At 35.8% G+C, this 27,057-nt stretch overlaps 1 protein-coding gene and 1 non-coding gene across 2 annotated transcripts in view; both read right to left on the bottom strand.

The window, feature by feature from the left end:
* Window positions 1-27,057, bottom strand: part of NEO1 (neogenin 1) — a 216,027-nt gene that overhangs the window by 93,276 nt on the left and 95,694 nt on the right. The window contains exons 6-7 of the mRNA XM_023729866.1: window positions 12,468-12,622; window positions 10,923-11,043 (exon numbers count right to left, since the gene is read on the bottom strand). Of these exons, the coding sequence (XP_023585634.1) occupies window positions 10,923-11,043; window positions 12,468-12,622 (276 nt within the window). The remainder of the gene's footprint in view (window positions 1-10,922; window positions 11,044-12,467; window positions 12,623-27,057) is intronic.
* Window positions 9,688-9,793, bottom strand: LOC111820237 (U6 spliceosomal RNA). The gene has a single exon (XR_002823789.1). It is a non-coding gene; the product is annotated as a U6 spliceosomal RNA (small nuclear RNA).

Here is a 27,057-nt window from a genome sequence, read left to right as displayed (position 1 = left end):
CTGTCACATTGTGGGGATTGCAACTAATGTCACAAAACAATATGTGTATAAATTTTTGAATGAGAAATTAACTTGAGCTGTAAACTTTCACCTAAAGCACAACTAAAAAAAAAAAAAAAAAAAAAATTCAACGAAAAAAAAAAAATAACTCGGCTGATAACCAAAAGGTTGGCAGTTTGAATCCACCAGCCGCTCCTTGGAAACCCTATGGGGCAGTTCTACTCTGTCCTGTAGGATCCCAATGAGTCAGAATCGACTTGACGACAAAGTGCGGGGGTGAGAAGGCTGTGAGGGGGTGGCTAAGCATAAAACACACACACTCTCTCCTTATCCTTCAGGTCTCAAGTTAAATATCACCACATCAGAAAGACCCTCTCTGTTTGCCTTGTTTCAAGTAATTTCCAACCTATTTCCAATACAGAACCCTGGTGGTACAGTGGTTAAGCACTCAGATGCTAACCGAAAGGTCTGCAGTTGGAACCCACCAGCTGCTGACAGAAGAAAGACTGGCAGACTGCCTCTGTAAAGATTACAGCCTTGGAAACCTTAGGGGGAAGTTCTACTCTGTCCTATGGGGTTGCTATAAGTTGGAACTGACTCGACGGCAAGAGTGGTGTTTTTTTTTGATATTCCCAATATAGTTCTCTGGAAACCCTGGTGGCATAGTGGTTAAGAGCTACGGCTGCTAATCAAAAGGTAGGCAGTTCAAATCCACCAGGCACTCCTTGGAAACCCTATGGGGCAGTTCTACTCTGTCCTCTAGGGTCGCTATGAGTCAGAATTGACTCAACGGCAATGGGTTTTTTTATGGTTTAATACAGTTCTTTATAAGAACATCCTTTTTAGTTCAAGTATATATAAAAGTTATAATGACTTTGTATATTCATTAACTTGTTTATTGTCTGTCTCTGCTAATAGAACATAAGCACTATGATGTCATGGAATCATGTCCACTTCTTTGTTATTCCATTCCCACCGCTTCACAAAATGACTGGCCTATAGCACTTTGCTCAATAAATATTTACTGAATGAACACACAGAAAATGCTTGTTAACAGGTCTATCTGTAGAAAGTGAGATTAGGGGAAGGGTTAGAAAGCAAATTTACTTTTATTTCACTCAATTATACATTCTTATTTTTGACAATGAACATGTGTTGTATTTATTAAAAAATATTTTCGAGCTAGTTTAGTTTAAGCAGACAATTTCAGATGCCTTGCAATCTGGTCATATGAAATTTTCTTCTTGTTTTGCAAATTCAAATGATCTAACTGCATCTTAAAACAGATATTTGTTGTCTATTTTAAAAATATCTTCAAACCTTGCTTCATGAAGTTTTTTTTTTAATCTTCATTTTAATTCAGCTGAATGCAAGTTATAGAATCCCCATGGATGCTTTGGCTTTGCACATTCTTTCAAATTACTATGACCTTACAATTTACATTATGCTTTACATATACTATTCTATTTGCCCCTCAGAGGTGTCCTGTGCAGAGATTACTGTTTATACTTATAGGTGAGGAAACTGATGCTCACAGAGATTAACTACCTCATCCATAGTGGGGTTGGGACATGAAGCCAATACTTCAGATTGTCAGCAAAAGATCTGTTTCATTATACACATTTTGGTAGGTAATATAAAACTATTATTAATTGGAAATGCCTCAATTTGTCTATAAACAATATCTATTTCAATATCTAGACAGAAAAAGTATTTTGAAATGCATCATATATTTAATGCATGTTTCTAAAACAACTGCATTTAATAGAGTACTTGGAGTGATAAGGGACCTAAGAGATCATTTAATTTAATTCTTCCACTAAACAGAAAATAAAAATCCCAGAATTTCAGTACCTGATTCAATCACTCAGCAAGTTAATGGCAGGCAAGAACTGAAGAACTAAACCCAGGCCTTGACATTAGTCAGATGCATTTTTCAATCTTAAGACGTTCCCTGACACAGCATTCATGACTAAAAAGTCAAATCACACCACAGTTGTCTCAAGTAAAACTTTTCCTAAATTTATAATTACTGCCACAAAAAAAAGCAAAGTAACTGATTACAATTTATCCTTTGATTAAAATCAACACCATCGCACATCCTAGCATTTCAGATTTAAAATATTCCATTAATGACTTATGATTTCCTGCTATCTAGCCAACTTTAATCATGCCAGGCCATTAGTCACTTATTCCAGAACTTCTATTATTCAGTATTAACCTCAGATGCTATATGGAATTTTTGACAAATGTTTCTGTCAAAAAATAAAAAAAGTGATGCTCCGTATGCAGCCTTATCTATCACAGCCATAATATCCTAGAAGTTGGTAAAGTATGGACTTCCTTTACTGAAAACAAGTTCATGTTATACTCTTTTCACTAACCCTTCTTCCCATACTGTCCTAAAACTGCCAATTATCAAGCTTAATATAAAAGGACACAGAGAGAAAAAGCATACCTCTCTGTTTTTACATTCCAATATTACATGATAATCTTGGAATCTATTTTTAAATTCAAACTGACAAGAAGAAAAACTAATAAAAATTTAATGGACAAAAAAATAAACATATTACCTTAATTCTTACTATTCAACATATCTTCAATAATTTATATTGCAATACTTTTTAAAACTATTATTTAATAGGTAATTATAAAGTAAAAAAACATGTATTTTCTACTCCATATTGTTTAACTACATTGTGAAAATAATGGGTTGCCAACAAAGGTAATTTTTTTAGCTGTCATATTAATCAGAAAGATCATAAGGAAAAAGATTTTACCCTAACAGCTTAAACAACATAAAGGAGGCAATGCCACAATTCCTTATGTAAATTATGCTTTTAATCAGGCACACAGGGATCCTTTAGAAAACATGTTAATTCTTAAAATCCCATAAATCTTCCATATACATATTCCAAAGGAAATGTAGAGTTTCTATATGGTACTATTTCTGTATTGGTTACATATCCTACATCTATTAAATACATCATCATAGTATGTAGAAAATGTTAGGGAAAAAAAATTTCTGATATTTTCAGGTGTACAGAAAACAAATATTAAATAATAACAAAATACCATCTTATAATTACACAGCTATTACTGTCACTGGAGCCCCTGGATGGTGCAGTCAAGGTGCTCTGTTGCTAACCAAAAGGCTGGCAGTTTGAATCCACCTAGAGGCACCTGGTGGCACAGTGGTTAAGTGTTTGGCTGCTAACCAAAAGGCTGGCAGTCTGAATCCACCAGCTGCTCCTTGGAAACCCTGTCCTACAGGGTTGCTACAAGTTGAAACTGACTCAACGGCAACCGACAGAGGCACCTTAGAAAAGAGCCTGTCGATATACCTTCCAAAAATCAGCCATTGAAAACCCTATGGAGTATAGTTCTACTCTGACACACATGGGGTTGCCATGAGTCAGAGTCAACTTGATGGCATTTTTTTTTTTTTAATTGCTACTGGGAATGTCACTTGGCATACTCAAAAGCCAACATTTTCAAAAAAGTCACCTCTGCAAATATAACCAACTACATTATATGACTAGGGAGTGAAAGATGGGGTTAATCTTAAAAAAAATAAAAACCTTTACTTATTATAAAAGTAATATTTGTTTATTCTAGAAAATTGGGAAAATATCATCAGTGACCTTACTACTCAAAGATAACCACTGTTAACATTTTGGTATGGGAATGTCTAAACTAATTTTTTAAACTAAAGTTGGATTATTTGTTATATGTAGTTTTGTATCTTGCTTTTCTACTTGACATTATATCCTCTGAGTTTCCTGATACCATTAAAGAGTCTTCAAAAGCATGATTTTTAATGACCAACAACTTTTCCATCATAAAAATGTACTATAATTATTTAAATGACTTCCTGCATTTTGGGACATTTAAGTCATATCCTTTTCTTTCTCTCTTTGTCCTTGTCTTTTCCTTTTTTAACTACTAATGCTGAAATTAACAGTCTTATATATAAACCTTTGTTCAAATCTGACTCCTTCCTTTGGAAAAATTCCGACAAGAACAATTAATGGGTTGAGTCTGTAATTTTTAAGATGTAACTGTCAAAATGGTTTCAGTAAATGATGTAACAATTTACATTTTCACTAAGAATGAAAGAAAGGTGCAAAGTTAATCACATCCTAGCCAGCCATTATGAAGTAATGTTCATTTATAAATTTATTATTATTAGGCAAAAATGACATCTCACTAATTTAATTTTATATCTTCAGTTGTAAGTGAACTGGAACATGTATATATTTAAAAATAACCTATCTTTATCTTTGCTGTATTGCAAACGGTATGCTTTTATTATTCATTTTTTCACAAGTATTTGTCTGTGTTCTTGCCTTCTTGTGGACTGAGTAGTTTTTATGATTCCACTGTATTTTACTATTTGCTTATTACTTATCTTTTTTTCTAATTTTCAGTGGTTTCCCTGGGGGTATTTTATAAGACGCATCTTTAACTTATCACAGTCTACCTCAAACATTATATGACTTGATGTGTAGCATTAAGAACCTTACAACAGTTTACTTTCAATTCTGCCCTCCTAGGCTTTGTGCTAAGGAGCCCTGGTGGTGCAGTGATTAAGCGCTTGGCTGCTAACCGAAAGGTTGGTGGTTAGAACTCACCAGCCGCTCCACAGGAGAAAGATGTGGCAGTCTGCTTCCTTAAAAAGATTACAGCCTTGGAAGCCCAATGCGACAGTTCTATGCTGTCTTATAGGGTCACTATGAGTCCGAACTGACTTGACGGCACACAATAACTATGCTACTTTTGTCATACATTTTAATTTTATGTTAAAAACTAATTTTGGTTTAGACCAGAGGTCAGCAAACTAGGACTTGCCCTGTTTTTGAAAGTAAAGTTTTCCTAGAACACAGTCATAGTTGTTCAATCTATCTGGCTGCTTTAGTGCTACAAGAGCAAAGTTGAGTAGTTGTGACAGAGACTACTGGCCCACAAAACCTAAAATACTTACGATTTGGCCCTTTACAGAAAAAGTTTCCTGGCCACTGCTTTAGGCAGTCAGTTATCTCTTAAAGTGATTTTTAAAAAATTATATTTACCTTTCAATTTTTTTTAAAACCACTTGTGGTCTTTCTTTGTCCAAGCTTCTCTCAGGTATTACACTCCTGCCTGAAGAACCTTCCTTAACATTTCTTGTAGCACAGGTCTAATGGCAAAGAATTTCCTCAGCTTTTGTTCTGAAAGGGTCTTCATTTTGCTTTCATTTTTGCCAGGTATGTAATTTGGGTTATTCAATTTTCCCTCCTTTCAGAACTTGAGGATATTGTTCCTTTGTCTTCTGGCTTTCATTATTTCTGACAAGAAGTCTAGTCTATTTCTTTTCCTTGTTCTTTTGAATATGATATGTTTTTTGTTTTTGTTACTCTGGCTGCCTACAAGATATTCTCATTATCTGGTTTTCAGTAGTTTGACTGTGATGTGTACAGGTGTTTTCTTTCTTTTCTACTACTATTATTTTGGTACTAAGCCTACTTGGGGTTGTCTGAACTTCTTGGACCTATGGTTTGAGCTTGTCCATTTTTTAAAAAAATTCTTAGCTATCATCTCTCAAATGTTTTGTCTTGTTCTTCCTCTCTTCTCCCTGTGGAACACCAACTTACTTATCTTAGACCATCTGATTTGTCTCATTTTAATGTTCTGTTTTTCCCTACTTTTTTTCTCCTTTATTTTAGTTTAAATAATTTATATTGATCTATTTTCAAGTTCATTAATTCTTTTCTCAGCTGTGTTGGGTCTACTGATGAGCCTGAAGGAATTCTTCACCTCTGTAGAAATTCTTCATGTTTTTCATTTTTATAGTTTCCTGCCTCTGGCTATGGAATCCTTTCAGCCTCAAGACAAATACAAGTATCTTAGATCTCTCTTTATAGTTTCCATGCCTCTGCCAAAATTCCTCATCTGTTCATGCATGTCATTCACCTTTTCTATTAGATCCTTTAACATACTAATCACAATTTAGTTTAAAGTCTCTGATAGTTTCAACATCTGGGTCACCTCTGAGCCTGGTTCTGTTGATTGCTTTATCTCTTGACAATGGGTCAGGATTTTTTTTTTTCCTTGTCTTTTTTTGGGTGCCTAATTTTTTTTAAGGCACTGTAAATGAAGCTGTACAGAGATAATTAGTTTCTCATTACACAATTAATACACATACTGTTTTGTGACATTGGTTGCCAACCCCACAACATGTCAACACTCTCTCCTTCTAAACCTTGGGTTCCCCATTACCAGCTTTCCTGTCCCCTCCTGCCTACTTGTCCTTGCCCCTGAGCTGGTGTGCCCATTTAGTCTCATTCTGTTTTATGGGCCTGTCTAATCTTTGGCTGAAGGGTAAACCTCAGGAGTGACTTCAGTACTGAGTTAAAAGGGTGTCTGGGGACCATACTCTCAGGGTTTCTCCAGTCTCTGTCAGACCAGTATGTCTGAACTTTTTTTTGTGAGTTTGAATTTTGCTCTCCATTTTTCTCCAGCTCTGTCCAGGACCCTCTATTGTGATCCCTGTCAGATCAGTCAGTGGTGGTAGCCAGGCACCATATAATTGTGCTGGACTCAGTCTGGTGGAGGCTGTGGTAGTTGTGGTCCTTAGTCCTTTGGACTAATCTTCCCCTTGTGTCTTTGGTTTTCTTCATTCTCTCTTGCTCCAGATAGGGTGGGGCCAGTGGAGTATCTCAGATGGTCACCCACAAGCTTGTAAGGCCCCAGACACTACTCACCAAGGTAGAATATAGAACATTTTCATTATAAACTATGTTATGCCAATTGAGCTAGATGTATGTGCCTAATAATTTTTGACAGAATGCTGACCATGGTGTGGAGAACAGGGGAGACTGAGACAAATATTATTTACACCTAAAAACAGGCACACCTATTCTTCTGCCAAGCCATTAGTATGGAGGGGTTTAGTCAATCTAGTCAGGATCTAAGCTTGGTACGAATTTTACTGTTGTTATAGTTACTTTCAGTGCACCACAGGTTTCAAATCCCTCTACTGGTAGACTACTACACTGTCTTGTACTTAAGATTAAGAATAGGAGCCAAAGGGTTTTTTCTCAATTTTCCTGTTTTTCTCTCAGTTTTCAACCACTCCTGCATACCTACACCAAAAAGGGATCCCCCTCCATGGTCTTACCCTTCCTCCAGCAGTAGATAGCTTTTGTTTATTACTCGATGTTAGGCTCATGGTTGGGACAGGTGAGATTCTGTTGTCCTGGTCCAGACTCAAGTCTTAGCTAGGTCCTGTGCCTCTCCTTTCTATGATAGCCAAAATCTGCTTTGTATTTGTGGTTGGTCTTATGAGGGAATTTTCTATTTCTCCATAGGTCTAAAAGACCTCTTCTTGGTATCAGTGTAGGATCCTGGGTCCCAAAATGGTTTCTGCACGTATTTCAGAGATAAAGGGTTTTCTCTTCTCTCCTTCCTCCAGTAGCAATGAGTCTTTGCGTTCTGGAGGACAGAGGGCTCCTCCTCCCAGAGGCAGAGTTGTTTTGCTTCTAATTCTCCAGAAGCTTTTGAGTTAAGAAGGTTCCTGCTCCTCCTCCTTCACTGGTTTAAGGCTTAAGGGAGAAAGGGGCCTGAGCAAATGGGAGGGGTTTTTAAGGAGCCACAGATCACTTCTTCCACCTCTGTATCACTGAGGTAGGCTTTCTCCAATCTGTTGCCTTGCCCCCAACCTTAACTGCAAGCGTCCTGTGAAGGACTGTGGAAAAGTACTTACAAGCAAGTGTGAACTCTCCTTGTATCAGGGGTCCCCAGCTATTCCAAACTAAGATGCTAGTCCATACCTGGCCTAACAATCAGCTAAAATTTTAACTGATTTCTTCTTATCCACTTTTATGGCAACCATTTCTTTCTTTCATGCTCTGTCAAAGGTGAAACAATTCATATGACCATACCCATTTCCTTGGGAGGTGGAGGCATTTAGGTTACTTGGTTGCTTTGCAAACTCAGCTCTCTGTTGAGGACAAGAGAAGTTATAATTTTGTAGATTATCTAGCTTCTTTTTGTTGTGAGGGTGGGACATTCTTTGAAAGCTCTTTACATCCTGAGCAGAAGTAGATTTCCCCTTCTACTTCAATTCACCTTCCTTTTCTACTTTTGTAAAGGCATCACCATTCTTCCAGTCATCCAGATGAAACTTTGAAAGTATCTCTGACTTCTTCATCATGTCTAATAACCAATCAATTAATAACATCTGAAGCAGATGAATCACTGATATCTCTTTAATAGGACCCTTTCTTTTCATTTCTCTAGTACAAGTTCTTATCATCTCACAATGGTCTGTTATAACGACATTGCTTCAACCAGTCTCCACTCCTTCTTCCTCTAATTAAACCTGCCTCTACCATCAGACTGCCTTACTGTAGCATTGCTTTGACTGCTTATAATCAAGACCAGTCTCAGTCTGGTCCTACTCTGACTTTACAGACCACCATCCTACAGGAACAGGTACTTTAACCATTCTGACAGTATTTCCTGACTGGTCCAGATCCTCTTTTTAACACCAGGAAATCTTATCATTCAAGGCCTACTACAAAAGAAAGATTTTCCATGAAAAACCCTCTCTGATCACAAAGATGGAATTCTTCTCTTTGGAATTTTATGCTGCATTATCTGTACTATACAAATAGTACCTATTATAGACTAGTATTAAAGCTGCGTACATTTCTTATCTTCCTGATTATACTGTAAACTCCTCGAAGGCATAGGCCGGTTCTTATAGATTGTTATATTTCCTCTTTTAGGTTTCCAACATAAATATTTATCTTACAAATTAAATAGCAAAATTAATAATACGACACTTAGACTTTCCTTCTTACAATCCACTCATCCTTAACGCATCCCTGACAAGACCATTAAAAAAATTCACCAGTCCATAAAAACTGTCTCAAAAAGAAAGAAGCACACACACTATAACTATGATTATTATACTATCAAAGCGTTTTCAAAGGAAAGTCCACTAAGGATTAGTTTAGGGACCTCCAAGTATAGTCTACCATTTATACTGTTAGAGTTAGATCTAAAATGGTAACCCCAAACACAAATATACTGAAGCGCCTTTGCTTAGTTCCATGTAAATACACTCTAAGATAGCTACAAAGTTTACTAAGGAAAATCACTGCCACTAGTAAAAAGAAATAAGCCTATCTACTTCACTGACTCGGTTTCTGTCTTATTTGGTAATCATATTCAGGCATTCTGCCAAGATGCAACAGTTGATGTGCTCCAAAATCATTTCCAATAAATAGGGAAGGGCATAATCACAGACTAACATATGAAGAAAACAAAATAAACTCGTTGCTGTCAAGCAGATTCCGACTCATAGTGACCCTATAGGACAGAGTACAGCTGCTATCTAGCTATCTATCTGTATGTGTTCATGTGCAGTATCCCTAAGTGGTAGGATTTGGGGTGTGTGCCCGTTATCAATTTACTGCCTCTCAGCTCAAAATTCAAGCTTCACTACCTGTTCTGTAAAAATGAAGCTGTGCCCTTCAAATATTTTTCCTTTGCCAGCTGGCACAAGTTGTTAAGCTTTTATCAGTAGAGGGTGCTGGAGATACACTGTAGGAGGAAAAGAGGTTTTCGTTGCTGGTTCCAGTGTTCTCTCTAGGTGAGTTCTGGGTTCCGGGCAGCTTCCCTCAACACTCAGCCCCGCTTGGTTGGTGGCTCTCCCTCGCACTCTAGAGAGCCGATTTTGCGCAGGGGCCATGCTAATCTTCTCTGTATCGTTCCAAAAAAATATGGAACGCTTCACGAATTTGCATGTCATTCTTGCGCAGGGGCCACAGAGAGCTGATTTTGAACATGTTTCACCAGCACAGCATGATAGCAACTTTTTACCATCCAATAAGCCACGGCTGAACCCTCTCCAGCAAGGTCTGGATCTCGGCCCTTAGGGCAGGGAGGGGAGGGCTCTTCTTTGGGCACTATATCTCAGACTTAGGAGTAGCGGCTGCTCCTTATATCTGTCACTCCTATACAGGTAGCCTTCGACTTATGATGTATTTGAGTTACGACAAAACACACTTATGACCGTCTGTTCTCTTTTTTTGTACATCTCATCATTAGTAATACGTACTACAATGTTGCAGTGCATAATTTGCTTATGTTATCATTCTCAGATGTAATATTTCCAACCCTCAAAGATAGATTTATAAAGATACTGATAATAAAAGGCAATGATAATGAAAACTAAAAAAAAAAAAAAAATGAAGTATTCGATTTATGTCAGAACCGACTTATGACAGAGTAGTCATCAGAACAGAACCCCATCATAAATCATGGACTACGTGCATTCCTCAGAGTTCTCTTTACTTCTTACTAGCCAACCCCTCGTTACTCCAATTCCTTGTTATAGTTAATAATTCTTTATATTAAACTTTCCCTGTTCAAACTGCTATGGGGTTTCTCCTGATTGGACCTTGATTGATTCAGGGTTGATTTTTTTTTCCTTTATTCTTTTCAGTGTTGTCTGAATTTTTCATAACAAGCTTTTTTTTTTTTTTTTTTTTTTGTAATAATCAGAAAAGGCAGGTTAATTTTATTTTAGAAAAACTGAAGGAAAAAACATTACTTTTAGAAGTTATTCTTAACACGGCAGAAATATATTTGGAATATTATAATGATTACAATCTGAAAGACACTCATTTGTGTAAGACTATAACTGTTCATTTTTCTTAATATCAATTTCTTTTCAATATAATCTAAAATTGTGTTTCTTGGTAATTTTAAGCTATAGAGATGACTCATGTTACTATTTCTTTTTCTCTTAGTTATGCCATATGTTGGCCTTTACAAAAAGGTTAATGATTATGAGGCCTCCTGAGTGACAGATGACTAGTTCCTCAAATACAGTCAGCCCTCCTTCATCTTACTATTTTAGCCTCCCTTACCATGTTCAAGGATTATCAGCTGGGCTCCAGCTTGCACATTTCCAACATCATTCTCAGCAATGCACTGATAGAATCCTTCATCTGATTTCACCAGACCCAAAACCTGAAGGTTATGTTCCTTCTGAGGAAGAAAAACATAAATAAAACATTATGATTCAATTGATGAATATCAGTTCAAAATTCTTAAATTGTTATTGATATAATACTATACAGCTTTAAAATAAAAAAATAGAGTACAAATATTGATAAAAGTGTAAAATTGTTGATTTAACCGTAACAGGTTGGCATTTAGTTAATGCTAAATACTTATGAACTACTTTTTGTAATTTATGAGATCATGTATTTCAAAAATAGAAAATACATTCCTACTAAGAATGAATCACTTATATGACAAACTTGTAATGAGACATTAAGTCTTTAACAACCGTAATTACTTCTGATCATTTCTATGAATGTCATGCATGCATTTTAAGATATGTCATCAATACTAAAACATGGATAATTCTATTACTAGGATGTTAGATGATGATAATGATGGTGATAGTAGCTAAGTGTTTACTATATAAAAAGTAGAAAGCACTTATGGCTGAGTACTCTTAAATATATTTAATATTATTTACTTTTTGTATTTACTTTTAAAAAGAATTTTTACAATCTATATTGTTACTCGAATTGTCCAACACTGGGTAACACTTATTTAGAAGGGCCTAGGCATCAGCAGGAGCCCTGATGGCTCAGTGGTTAAGAGCTCGGCTGCCAACCAAAAGATCAGCAGTTCAAATCCACCAGCTGCTCTTTGGAAGCCTTATGGGGCAGTTCTACTCTGTCCTATAGGGTCACTATGAGTTGGAATTGACTTGACGGCAACGGGTTTGGTTTTTGGGAGGGTTTAGGCATCACAAGGAGCTCTGGTGGCTCAGTGGTTAAGAGCTTAGCTGCTAACCAACAGGTGAGGAGTTCAAACCCACCAGCTGCTCCTTGGAAACCTTATGGGGCAGTTCTACTCTGTCCTATAGGGTCGCTCTGAGTTGGAATTGACTCAATGACAGTGAGTTTGGTTTTTGGTTATATGATTTTTGGTTAAGTTTTGTATAATATTTATTATTTTTCTAAGTGTTTATTATCTCAGTTGCATTACTAGCTAAATATATTTTCCTAAAGGACCAGCTATACATGCTTTAAGGTACAGATTTCTGCTCCTTGAATAGAAAGCTAAAGGCCACAATTGGTCACATATATAAACACACAAAATCATTACTCAGAAAATAGTGGCAGACGTATTTGACTAAGGGTACCAGTGTGTCTGAGTAAGAGTACTAGACTGTTGGTCAGGAGATCTGGACTTAGATTAGCCACTGATCTGCTACGTGGCCTTACATAAGCTACTGAAATATTTCTGGGCTCAGCTTTCTAATAAGTTAACATTCTATGTGAATTTTTCTACCTTCATTTACAATACATAAACTGGTGTACGTAAGAAAATTGATCTCTTGGTGATTACATTTAAAAGTTTCAGAGATAAAATGTCCTTTGAAAAATACTTACTACAATCTTAAAGTAATCACTTGGAATAACCATATCACCATTCTTGACCCACTTCACAGTTGGAGTTGGTTTCCCAGTCACTTCACATTCAAATACAATATCCATAGATTCGTGAGCGTATATATTAGCAGGTTGCTTCAGGAATTCAGGTTGGGCTTTAAAATAGAAAAAAATTAAGATATTAATGAGAATAAAAATACACAGTTATACATTATTTCAACCATTTTTTTAAATCATAAAGTTTACAGATTTTTACTTATTATCTGATACCTTCACATATTTTTGCAAAGGTATATACCAAACATATAAAAACTAGAATTTAGGTACAAAATACCTTTAAAAATTGGTTTTCTAGTACAATTAACTGGAAGAATAACTACAAAGATAATTTCCGAGTTTCTCTAACTCCTTGTATAGAAATAACTACTAAGTCAACTACGTTGAGGAAACTGAAAATATGAATATGCCAAGCTATCTAAAAATGAATATTAAAGAGTATTTTCTTAAGATTTATATCATTTTGGAAAAGCCATAATTAAAATTCAAAGAGTTGAGAAGATGGATGATCTTCCTTTTCAGTCAGCTTGATGAATGACAAAAAAAAGTATGCAACATAAATGTCACATTAGAGGCCTAAAATACTTCACTCATGGAACACACTCCCATTAGTAACATCCTTCATTACATGAAATAGTTTTTAAAGGTGGAAGAGTGAGTGACATCTCTGGAAAAAGTGTAAGTATGTTTGAAAAAGCCTCTCTGAATATTCTAGTATTTCCCTTTCCTCTTGACCCAGAATTGTAAATCGATGACATAAATAACAGGTTTGTAAGATTTTGAATTAAAAGGGTCAACAAAGATCACCTAGTCCAACTTTCTACCTAATGGTGTAATTTCCTATACAACACCCTTGATAAGGGTCTTCCTGGCCGCTCCCTGAAATTTTCAAATAACAAGGAAGCAGCAAGCTCTACTGTAGGCTAGCTCTATTAAATCACAACAATGACAACAACAGTTCCTTCTATCGTTGAGCTAAAATGTGCCCAGTGTGCCGGGATTTTAATTGGGATTGTGCTGAATTTGGGGCAACCTGGCATCTTAACAATACTGAGTCTTCATTTCCACTTATTTATATCTTTTATTTCCTTATCAACATTTCATATTTTTAGGATATGGAAATCTTACTTATACTTTGCTAGGTTTATCCCTAAGTATTTCAAATACTTTAGTTTTTTTTTAAATTTCCAATTGCTCATTGCTAGTATACAGAAATGAAATTGATTTATGTATATTGATCTTGTATCTTGTGGTCATGCTGAACTCACTCATTAGTTCTAGTAGCTTTTGGGTAGACTCTCTGGGATTACCTACATAGACAATCATGTTGTCTGTGAGTAGAGTCTGTTTTACATCCTCCTTTCCAATTTTCTTTCCTTTTTTCACATTTTCTCGTCTTACTACACTGGCTAGGGCAGGCCCTGGGAAGAAGTCCAGACTAGCATCACAACTTGGGTAAATGAAGAGTAAGAGCACAGGTAACAGGCAGAACTCCAGACAACAGTAGGAGACCAAGAGGGAAGAATGTATAATCTTAAGAAGCAACGCACTCAGTAATGGAGAATACCGAAAACGTAAGTCTGTGCAACAAGATGAAATCAGAGAAATTATTAATAGTGAATTTGACTATCCTTTTAAACAATGATCAGCCATTTGTATTTCTTTTGTGAATTTTCTATACATGTACTCTGCCTATTTTTTTCAACAAGAGTGTTCACAACTTCCTTATCTGTTTCTAAGAATTCCTCACATATTAAGTGTGCTGGTTATCAATTTCTGGCCTCTCAGTTCCAAATCTACCCTTCTTTGCAATAATGAATGGGAATTGTTGCTAGTGAGTACAATGTTAGATCTGTCAATAGGGGTCACCAGGGGGACAATGCAAAGCACAGCTTATCTTTCAGGTTAGGTGTGCTCTTCTTCTTGCCCCTATGTTGTGGCTGCTAGAGGGTATGCAGGGGGTGGGGGGACCCAGTGATCCTCCCTCCTGCAAGTTTCTGTACTCAGTCTCTAGCAAGTTTCTCCAGCACTCCAACGGGTGGCTGTCTGCACACTGGCTCCAACCCACAGCATCACAATGGACAGTTTCAGCATATCAGCTCTGATTTATGGCACCCCAGTGGAAAACCTCCTGCTCACCATCAGTTCAGGCCCACGGCACCCCAGCAGGTGGCTTTCTGCACACTAGCTCAAGCCTGTAGCTGTCTAGTGGGTGACTTCCTGTGGATCAGTTTTGGTCCATGGCTGCAGCCTTTGGCAGCAGCTACACATGCTCCGACAAGGTCTGATTCTCAGCCTTGATGGGGCAGGCCCTCTTCCAAGTTTGTTTCTTCCTTCGCTTCTTGCTCTCAGCCCTAGGGGTAGTAACTGATCCCTATATTTGCTATTTCTGTTCTTTAGAACCCTAGTTTAACTGTTTTAGTAGTTAAACACCTCTTACTAGTTAAAGCTTCTTTATATTAAATTTTCCCTGTTTAAATTACTGGTGTGGTTTCTGGCTCCAGACTGGACTTTGACTAATAAAGTAACCTATTAACTCTGTGTCATAAACATTGCCAATATTTCTTCTTGGTTTTTTCTTTTGTCTTTTAATTTAAGGCACCTGTTGTTATACCAAAGTTTTACATTTTTATGTGGTAAAATTTATCAGTCTTCTCCTTTCAGGCATCTGCATTTTACTATTCTTACTCAAAGGCTTTCTCTGCTTCCATACTATAAAAATATTCATTTACATTTTCTTCCTGTACTTCTATGAAACAATCTGGAATTCACTGATATAAATATCCAGCTTTATATTTCTCTAAATGACAAGTCCAGTTGTCCTAGAAAGAGTAATTGATTTGAAACGTCAGTTCTAACATTAAAATTTTATGTACTCTTGGGTCTATTTCTGGATACTAATTGGTTTCACTGATATGTCTATTCCTGGACCAGAACCACACTCTCTTAATTATTGTAATGATACAATATTTTTAATATTAGGTTGAGCAGTACTCTTCTTTTACTCCTTTATTTCCTCATAATTTTCCTAACATGTTTGTTTAGTTTTTTTCTCCCAGATGAAATTTAGACTTATTTTTAAAGTGTCCCTGTTCCTTCTCAAAGCAAACAGACAAACAAGAACAACCTGGAGTTTTCATTCAAACTACAATGAATTTTAGATGTAGGTAAAATGAACATATTTGCAATCTTGAGTCTTTTTATTCAAGAACCAGATATGTGAGTTTACTTGGATATTCTTCAATAATGATTTACTGTAAGATAGTTGTAATAACTGGGAGTCAAGACCTATAGTCCAGTTCTGGACCTACCACTAGATATTTTACTGATTATGAATTTCAAACCCTTAGGTTTTAGTTTGCTCCTGTACTAAATAAGAGAACTCAACTAGGCTATTCCTAAGTACATTAAGATAACAAATTGTGATTTTATGATTTTAGTTTATATCTTCAATGTATGATAATTAATAACCAACATTTACGAGCGCTTTCCACTTATCACCATTTAGCTTTCACAACAACTCTATTATTTAGGTACTATTATTATTTCCATTTACAAATGATGACATTCAGACACAGAGAGGCTAAGTAACTTTCATAGGGTCACAAAGCTTAGTCAGTGAGATCTGGATTTTGAACCTAGGCAGTCTGGCTCCAAACCTTTTTTTTTTTTTTTTAAAAAAAAAAAAAAACTTATTCTATAGAAGAGAATAATAAAGCCCCACATACCTGTCACCTCCCTTTAACAATTATCAACTCATGGCCAATACTGTTTCATCTACACCCCAACCCACCCTCGCCTGTCCCCAGTTATTTTGAAGCAAATCCTAGTTACCATATTATTTCTTATATAAATACTTATGTATCTCTACAAAACAATAACTCTCATTTCTAAATATAACCACAATACCGTCATCAGGATGCCCACTCAACCATTCAAGTCAACAAGATTCCTTAAAATCAGCAATTACGCAGTCAGTATTCAGGAGCCCTGGTTAATGTGTCTGGCTGTTAACTGAAGGGTTACTGGTTTGAACCCACCAGCCCCTCCACGGGAGAAAGATGTGGCATGGTAGTCTGCTTTTGTAAAGATTTATAGCCTCGGAAATCCTGTGGGGCAGTTCTACTCTGTCCTGTAGGGTCACTATGAGTCAGAACCAACTCAATGGCAACAGGGTATTCACATTTCACTAACTGGTCTATGTTTTTAAAATTTACTTATTTTATTTGAATTGGGCAGACAAGGTGCATACATTGGTATTAATTAATTTGTTTCTTAAGTTTCCTTTAATCTATGCGTTCCCTCCTTTATCTCTTATCTTACTTTGTAATTTATGGAAGAAATCAAGCCATTTATCCTGTAAAGTTTTGTGCAGTCTGTCTTGCTGACTGCACCCCCATGGTGGTGTTTAACATATTCTTCCTATAAACTGGCAGTTAAATGTAGAGGCTTGATTTGAGTCAGGTTTTTCTTTTTTTCTTCCTTTTTTTTTTGAAGACCACCTCATAGGCAGTGCCATGTCCCTCCATCAGGAGGTTCCTAATGTGTAACTATCTCTCTTTTTGTACTGTTAACAGCTCTTGATGATCATTGCTTATCAGAAGTTGCAAAATGGCAATATTCTTTTTTTTTTTTGCACAATGATAATATCTCACTCTATCACTCCTTCTATAAAGAGATAAATCTCTCATCAATTATTTGTGTTAAAATATGTTTTATTTATTTCAATCCACTGAAGTTATTATTCTTCTGATGCTCAAATTATCCCATCTTTGACCAAGGAAGCCTCATCAAGTTAGCTGGCTCCTAAGTCGTTTTTGACATGACCTTAGTGGTCTTTAGTCACTCCTGATCACTGTTTTTAGGCTTTTTTTTTTTTGTGGACAAAGCTGGGAATAATGTACTTTTTAATATAAAATTCATCATGATTTCACAGAGATATTTCTCATTAAAATCAGGACTACAGGTTTTAGCAGAACCTTTCTCTCGAGCTAAAAATCTCTGTCCTCAAAGACACTAACATAATAACTTATTTATTTTACACTCAGTAGTCTCAGAATGGAGTCCTGGGGTGTAGTTAAGAACTTGGCTGCTAACCAAAAGGTCAGCAGTCTGAATCCACCAGCTGCTCCTTGGAAACTCGATGGGGCAGTTCTACTCTGTCCTATAGGGTCGCTATGAGTTAGAATCGACTCGATGGCAATGGGCTTTTTTGTTTGTTTGTTTAGTCTCAGAATAACAATACCAACATTTCCACCAACAATTTAAGAAAAAACAGTTGAAAGATTTTACACTTCTTTTTGTCCTTAAAGTATATTCCACTAGGTATGTGTAGTCCACTTACTCTTTAAAATTCACTTGGAATAGCAACTTTCTGTGTGGCTATACTACCAACTGAACTGACATTTACAATCATTTTTTCATTTTACTTTCCATTTTCAGGAACTGCTTTATAAAATTTTAAATCTACAAAACAAGGTATATTTAAACAAGTCTAGCTTTTAATCCCTTTCCTACCTCTAGGCCCTGCCCTTCCCCTATAGGTAATCATTTAAAATATTTTTATGGTTTATCCTTCCATTTTTAAAAATATAAGCAAACACATACACAGATGTACACACCTAATTTATCCCCACCCCTCTACTTTAGATTAGACAGTAACATACTAAACCATTTTTTCTACTACCTTCAAACTCTATATTCTTAATCACTATGATACTGTGTTTCCAAGGAATTGACATATTCCTTGAATCTAAAGGACTGAGGCTCCCCTTAAGGCAGAGTAAATAATTCTGGAAAACACAGCAAAATCCTCTTTAAAAAGATAAATTCTAATTAATATAATTTTAGTATGTATTTTTAGTAAATAGACTTTCAAAGACTATTGGACAAAAATCATCAAAACAAAGCTTATCCATTTACTTTTCCTTTCATAAATTATAAAATAATGCCTTTAAAATGTTCTCTGGATTTTAACTATTCTGTAGATAGCATTCACACCAATTAAACACAATGTAAGAACAGATGTTTGTGGTTGGGAAGTTAAATTGATAACCAGAGAGCAAATGAGTCAATTACCATAAGAAAATAAGTACTGTAAGGGAAGATTATGCATTTCATTACCAAAGAGATAATTAAGCTTCAAATCCTCTTTGACAGTTCCCTATCCCTTCTAATGCCATCATCATTACAAGAATAATTTTAATTGCTAAATGCACAAGTAGAATTTAATACTAAAACATATTATACTTGCAAAATTTTTACTAGAAACATCATTTAATTCCATTACTGCTACACAATGCAAAATTGCCACTCAATTCAAACAGAAAATAATATGGAGCCAACATCAATGTTGCAAGGTTGCTTTATTATGCCATGATTTGGAGGGTTATAATAGTTTTCGTTCACATTAGCTCTGAACTGTTGGAGTTTCTATTGTTCGATTTTGAAGGCTTATGCATTGAAAGTCTTAAAAAGCTCTTTAAGTAGAAAAATAAAAAGCACTTTTGTCCATTTTATGTTAAACTGCACACTTGCAGCAGACTCTGTTCTATCATTCACAAAATTACACCTAAGTTCTTCATTAAAAAACAAAAACAAAAAACCAACAAATAAAAGCCAAGCATTTAATAGCATGGAATCCCTTCAAGGATGCTGTTTGACAGTTTAATCAGAAATCTCCTATATGTATTGGTTCAAATAACAAAGCAAAAATACATTAGAACACTCCAACATTTCTTGAGAAAGCTTCCTGTTCCAACAAGGGTGACTAGGTCAAACAGGTGAAATTTTAAGTGAGACACAGGTGAAATCTTAACAGTGAAGCAACACTTAATGACAAAGTTGCCACACAACTTCAGTTATATTTCTATCCTCCCACTCCCACACCCCTAGCTCCAGTCTCACCATCTTTCCTTAACCCTCTTCCCAACTCAGCTAACAGGTACTCATCCTTCAGATCTTAATTAAAAGCATTTCCTTTGAGAAGCTATCCCCGATCCACTGGTCCCCATATCTCCTCCCCATTCTTATCCCATCAGTGCCCTAATTTCCACAGAAACCCCAGCGGTCTAAACCTTAAAGGGAATTCAATACATATTTGTTGAAGGAATAGTCACTTGAATTTTAAAAATTCCATTAATCAGCACTACCAGAGAATTAGGTGTCCAGGATAAGAATTTTCAAAGGATTCCCAAGTTTCTCGAGGATTCAATGTTGTTTACCATTGTTTCTCCAATAGCGGTTCATAAATCTATTTATTCTTGGGTGTCCTTGAGTTTTCTGCATGTGTTTTAAATTTCGCTTTTAACTGTATGTAACATAAAATCTTAATAAGCATGTAATTTCAGCATCCACATTTGTGTTTATGTTAACAAGTTGGCTCTGTGATCGCAGCATTTAACTCTAATGCGATGTTTCTCAAACTTAAGGTTTTAGGGCCCTTTAAATACTTAAATTTGAGAAACTATGCTCTATATATTCTTTTTACTATTATTATTTTGTAGAATCCACAAAAGCTTTTACTAAATTATAGGCTCCCCTTTCTTAACAAGATTGAATATGCTTAATAATCTTTGCTTGATGTCCCAAACGTTATCATGAACACTAACTGCATACCTCATCTAGATACAGACTGTGTGGGTGCCTCAAGGTTGATTACTTTAACCTGGCACTGTTAAGTACATTAGAAATGCTCTCCAAATAGCTGAACTCAACTTGCAACTCTGCCTCCAGTCTTATAGCAGCATACAAATGCCTTAAGGCAGTGTTTCTCCAAGTGAGCTACACAGACTACTTGCAGAGATTCTCAGAACAATGTTCACCACACCTCAAGTTGGAAAATTCCCAAAAGGTGGGGCTACAAAATCCACATTTTTAACAAGCTCTCCCAGATGATACTCAGTCACACCAACAAGAACCCCACATTCCCAGACCAAAAACCCACTGCTGTCCAGGTGATTCCGACTCATAGTGACCCCACAGGGTTATCAAGGCTGTAAATGTCTATGGAAGCAGACTGCCACATCTTTCTTCTGTGGAGCCACTGGTGGTTTTAAACTGCCAACCTCTTGGTTAGCAGTCGATCACTTTAACCAGTATGCCACCAGGGCTCCTTAAGAATCCCACATTACGGGGTCACTAAAGGAGATGGCTGTACACATCATCACAATTTTATACATACACAGAGGGAGCTCCTCAATTCTGTGACTTCAAGGGCTACAGAATTCATTCATTTGGTCCATCACTAAGCAAATATTTAATGATCAACTACCAAGCTACAAAGACATTGTAGGGGATACTACACGAGATAAAAGGATAATAAAGACATGTCCTTAATAAGCTGTAAAGTAAGACAGAAAGGTAAAATGCTTTAAAAAAAAAAGATGCAGTGTATTTGGATGCAAACTCAAAAGAAAGAGATATTAATTAATACTGATGCATAGAAGAACATACAGATAAGTGGCCCACTAGTTATCCAGGAGGATAACTCGGAAACAGGCAAACGGGAAAAGACGGGCAGTGACTTGTCATCATGCTTCTGCACTATCTGAATTTCATCATGTTCACATATTGCATATTTAAGAAAATTTTATTGACTATTGTATGGTTTAGAGTATCTGCTCCCTGCTTTTTATCAGTTGCTTCTTTCTGTTGACTGAGAGTTTTTTCTTTCTCTTCTCCTTCTCTCTATACCAAACCAAAAACCCACAGCCACTGAGTCAATTCTGAGTCATAGTGACCCTATAGGACCGAGAAGAACCACTCCATAGGGTTTCCAAGGAGTAGCTGGTGGATTCGAACTGTCAACCTTTCGGTTAGCAGCCATAGCATGCCGGTAGCTGTTAACCACTGTGCCACTAGGGCTCCCTCCTTCTCTCTACTTTCCTTTTCATCATTTTCAAATTTAAGAAGTTGAGTAAGTACTCAGTATAGAAGGCATAAAGGATACAGAAAACATAAAAGCCCCGTCTTTACTAATCCCCAAGCCACCTATCAGTATCACTCCCCTCCCCAGAAATAATCACTATTAATACTTTTGGTGTTAGAACCTTCCAAACTTCTTCTCTGTATTTCAAACACATTACACACACAGAGAAAGAGAATTTTTTTAAAAAAAATATAAACTAGATCAAGCAATGAATACTATTCTGCAATTTGTGTTTCTCTCTTAATTTTACGTATCAGTGAAATACGTAGCTACTTTTTATAAAGTAGGAACACAGTGGTCCACAGTATGACTGCCACATTTTATTTAATCATTCTCCAACTAATGGACATTTAAGGTTGCTTTTAATTTTGCTATTACAGCGAAGGCTGTAATATGTAGCCTTGTACATGTATCTTTGTACACATGCGCAAGCATTTCAGAAGACCAGGTTCCTAGAAGGAATAACTAGGTCAGGGTGTTATCATATTTGAAACTTTGATAAATACTACCAAAGGCTGTACCAATTTTAGATTCCCATCAGATAATCACTATTCAACATCGCACGGGAGGTCCCAACTAATGCAATGAAATAAAAGAAATTACAATACAGAAGTGAGGTTGAAGAAATCCTTCCCCACCCCCCCACACACTATGGCAATGAACGTCTACTTAGAACAGTCAAGAAAATCTACCTCTTACAGAGAAATTCCAACGTGCACTGATGTACTATTTGTGGTGGGGGGAAAAGCTCAACGTTTTCAGCCACAGGATAACAAACTATGGTGCATCTGGAGCTCTGGTGGTGCAGTGGTTAAAGAGTTCAGCTACTAACCAAAAGGTCAACAGTTCAAATCCACCAGCTGCTCCTTGGAAACCCTGTGGGGGCAGTTCTACTCTGTCCTATAGGGTCGCTATGAGTTGGAAACGACTTGATGATGACAGGTTTGGTTTTTTTTTTTTTTTTATGGTACATCTAATTGAGGAATATGTTACAGCATTTCTGCTCGAAGTGTCCTCTCGGACAAACCACATTGGCATCATCTAGGATCTTGTTAGAAATACAGAATCTCTGGCCTCACCCCAGGCCCTCTGAATCAGAACCAGCATTTTAACAAGATCTCTAGGTGATTGATTCATATGCACATTAAAGTTTGATGAGCACTGCTTTTGATCATTTAAATACAGTCCTATATGTACAAACATGGAAAAATCTAGACAGAAAAGTAAAAAACAATCTGCAGAGCAATGCAGATGGTATGATCCTGTAAGTTAATGAAAAACAATGTATTTCTATATGTCCTGTGTATAAACGCTTTAAAAAAAATCCGGAAGTATACACATTAAACCGATGACAATGGTTACCTATGAGGAAAGGGGTGGGAATGGGGAAGGGGCAATGAAGGAGGAGATTTACTCGTATAGTTTGATTCTTTGACAATGGTGTTGCATTGCTTGTATGTAATTTAAAAAAGAAAGAAAAGCCAGAAGAATAAACTGAAAAGCTACTACAACTAAATAAGACATTTTGGTAAAGCAGCACAGTAAATGACATACTTTTTCACTGTCACTCATTTTCTTATATATCCCAAAAATTAGAAAATGTAATTTAAAAATGTAATTCACAATAACTATAAAATAGATACACACCTAACAAGGAAAGCGTAAACTGTTAAGAAGAAAACTATGAAAATTTACTAAGGTTTCATGTTTAGGATATAAAAGAAAATCTAAAAGAATGGAGGAGGCCAAATATAGACGTAAATATGTATGAAATTCCCATATGATGGGGGGGGCGGTGCACAACTTGATAAATAATCCTAGAAACTGTATAGCCAGCTAGAAAAGAATAACGTTAAATCTATACCTTACTCCTGAGACCAAAATAAATTCCATATATATTAAAGATTTAATGGTTAAAAAAAGAGGAAAAGACCCATAAAAGCACTAGAAGAAAACAAATAACTTTTTTGTAATCTTGGAGAAAGGTCCAAGTATGACACAAACCCCAAAGCCACAAAAGATAAATATACTGGACTACATAAAAAATAAAAATTGTGCATGATAAAAAAAAACCATCATAAACAAAGTAAAAAGACAAATAGCAAACGGGGAAAATGTCCAATTTACTTAAAATATAGAAGTTCCAATAAATTACTAAGGAAAAAATGAGCACAGGATATGAATAGACGGTACACAAAAAATACACAGAATTTCTAAATATATGAAAAGATACTGAACCCTCAACCATATAAGAAATATGCAAGTTAAAATTCCAAGATATTATTGTTTGTCTCTTAGGTTGACATGAATAGGAGAAATAGGCATTCTCGTATATTTTGTTGGAGATATAAACTGACCCAATCTTTTTTAGGGTCTTTTAAGGGAAATTTAGCAGTATCTATAAAAATTTAAATTGCACATACTCTTTGATCCATCAATTTAACCTCCAGGATTCATTCAACAGATATACTTGCACGTTTGCATAATGACATGAGGACATTCCCTGTCATTGCATGAAGTAGCAAAACACTGGGAATCCCAAATAGTAAGCTATTTATTTTATCCACAATCCATTAAGACTGCTGCCTCTTCCATTCTGTCTTCCAGCATGTCAGATGGTGGTGGAGCAGCTGAAGGCATTTTTGTAATCAAGGGAAGTGAAGAGGAAGTTGAGCTACAGAAACTTTCAGTGGGTTTAGCCAGATGTATCTATGTGGTTTGCCATTATTTCTGTGTATACGTAAGCTATGGCTAGCTGTGTCCGTATCAGATAGCTTCCAGGAATATTCCTTCTTCTCACTGGACTGACAAGACCCAACACTGAGAAACAAAGGTCACATTCACATGAACATACCCTAAGCACTGGGAGAAAAGGCCAAATTAGCTTTCTATTCTCTCTACAGAAAATGACTTGCAAAATCTACCAAAGTTTATTAGTTGTTACCTGGGGTGGGTGAGAAGAGGGGGAAAGCAGGACTCAGTGCTTAGGGGACACTGAGCTTCTGTTAAAGGTGAGGGTACAATTTGGGAACAGATAAGGGTCATGGTTGAACAACATGATAAATATAATTAATGTCACTAAACTGTACACGTGAAGACTGGTGAAGTGGGAAAGGTTTTATTACATATGTATTTACCACAAAAAAAAAAAAATTGACATATGCAGAGTCAGTCAAATAAAATGCAGCCAAAACAAATACTACAAGAGTAAGGAAATTAATAAAAATGTTGTTTTTCTGGATTTTTGTGATGTTTGTAGTGTTTATCAGCTTTTAAAAAACTAACTTGTTGTGATTTCTCATTCTGAATAACTAATCATTTTGCACCTAATTTTGGTATTCATTTTCTTACCCAAGGCCTCCAAAACAGTTCTCACTCCAGGCCCCACAAAAGCGGGATCTGCTCCTGATGACAATCTCTAAGATTGCTTTTTATATCTTTACACTATTTTTGCAAGTATATTTGCTTGAAAAGGCATAGAATACATCTGGAGGGAATACATAAAAAATAAATGCTTCTGTAGAGGGCAACTGGGATAAAGGGGTAATATTTTTCCATATATTTTTAACCTGCACATATTAATTACTAGAAATTTTTAATTAAAAATAATAAAAGTGAAGAGACATACGTACATCTGGCTGGGAAAACTTGACTTTATAAAAATGTCAATCACAATTCCTTCAAAATTAACCCATGAATTCAACAGAATGCCACTTAATATCCCAACAGAAATTTTAATAAACTTTGACACGTTAATTCCCAAGTTTATCTAGAAGTAAAATGTTTAAAAATTTTTTTCAAAAAGAACATTGAAAAGGGATCCTCTTAATGAAATCTCAAAACATCAATAACTGAAACAGTATGGCATTGATGTAGAAATAGACACACTGATCAATAGAGTCTAGAAATAAGACCCAGATTTCTAGAATAGGAAATCAGATTACACAGAAGTGATATTTCAAACAACTAGGGGAAAGAAGAGTGTTCTGGCAACTGGCAATCCATTTGGTAAAATACAGATTGCTCTCTTCCTATCACAAAAATATATTCCAAGAGGATCGAAGATCAAAAGGTAAAACTAAACTACAAAAGTATTAGAAGAAAATGGGGAGAATTTTTTCAATGTGGGTGTGTGTGCGTGTGTGCATGCACATGGCCTAAGCAAAATCCAATTCTCAAAGGAAAAAAACTGACATATTTGACTATACAGAAATGAAAATTTTCTGTATGATAAACTGTATCTTAAAATTAAAAAGAAAAATGAAAGGAATGGTCATGGTAGCTTTATTTGAAGTTGCCAAAATTTGGAAACAACCCAAACGGCTACCAATAGGTGAATGGATAAACAATTGTGGCATATCCATACAATGGAGTAACTCTTAGCAATAAAAAGAACAAACTATTGATACACACAACACGGCTGAGTCTCATATAAGTATACTGAGTAAAAGAAGCTAGACAAAGAAAAAGCACATACTGTGTAATTCCACGTGTATAAAACGCTAGAATATGGAAACTAACCTATAATGACAGAAAGCAGATTAGTGATGCTTGGAGGCAACAATTGTGCTCCTAGAAATTGTCATAAAAAGAGAACTGAACAAGTGTACAAATGTATATGTTCAAGGATGTTCACTGCAGTGTTACTTATAGTAGTAAAATACTGGAAGCAATCTAAATATTAATTAGGCGCAGGGATAAACAAATTAAAATATATTCACATACTGGGATACTATATAGCAGGGGTCAGCAAACTACAGTCAATTTTTGTAAATAAATTTTTATTGGAATACAGCCATGCCCATTAGTTTACGTAAGTCTATGGCTGTTGCCTGCTACAATGGCAGAGCTGAATGGTTGTGACAGAGACCATAAGGCCCCCAGGCTAAAATATTTATTATCTTATCCTTTAATAAAAAGTTTTCCAACTCTGCCATACAGCTACTAAGACATAATGTAAACGTGACCATGATACATAACAGAAAAATTACAAAAAAAAGGATTAACAGTATCATTTCATTTTGTAAGAACATGAGCTTGTTTATGAAATAGTTTGAAATATATAAGCTAAAAAGTTAACAGCAATACTATTTCTGGGGAGTGAGATCACAGGTGACTTATATTCTTTTTTATACTTTCTAGCTTTATTTCATTTTTATGGGAGAGTATACAATAACAATTATTCTTACAACCTAAAAAAGAAATTGTTATTTCTGTAATATCAACTTAAAGTGTGGAGAAATAATTTTGTAATCTCATTACAAATCCTCAAATAAGTGAACGCATTTCCTTGAGCAATAATCCAAGCAAAACCAGTAAATCATCATTAAGCTTCTTCTGAACTACCAAATTCCTCATCTTCAAAGATGAAAAGCTTGTTCTTAAACATGTTCTTTAATTATCAAACTGCTACTGGCGTATTTATTTTTCACTCTTTACTACATATGAAAATTCTCCAAGTTGGCCAGCATAGAAAAATCTTTGTATACTTTTTTTACATGCAAATTAAAGTAAGGCAGTTCCTGGGTTACAAACATCCGACTTACAGACAACTCTACCTGCCCTTTAATGTTATGTAAATTTGCCCTCACTTTGAAAGAACTG

This window comes from Trichechus manatus, unplaced genomic scaffold (genome assembly GCF_000243295.1).
Source record: "Trichechus manatus latirostris isolate Lorelei unplaced genomic scaffold, TriManLat1.0 scaffold00030, whole genome shotgun sequence".
Lineage (NCBI taxonomy): Eukaryota > Metazoa > Chordata > Mammalia > Sirenia > Trichechidae > Trichechus > Trichechus manatus.
The sequence above is the reverse complement of the archived record's forward strand: the minus strand, read 5'-3'. Positions and strand labels throughout refer to the sequence as shown.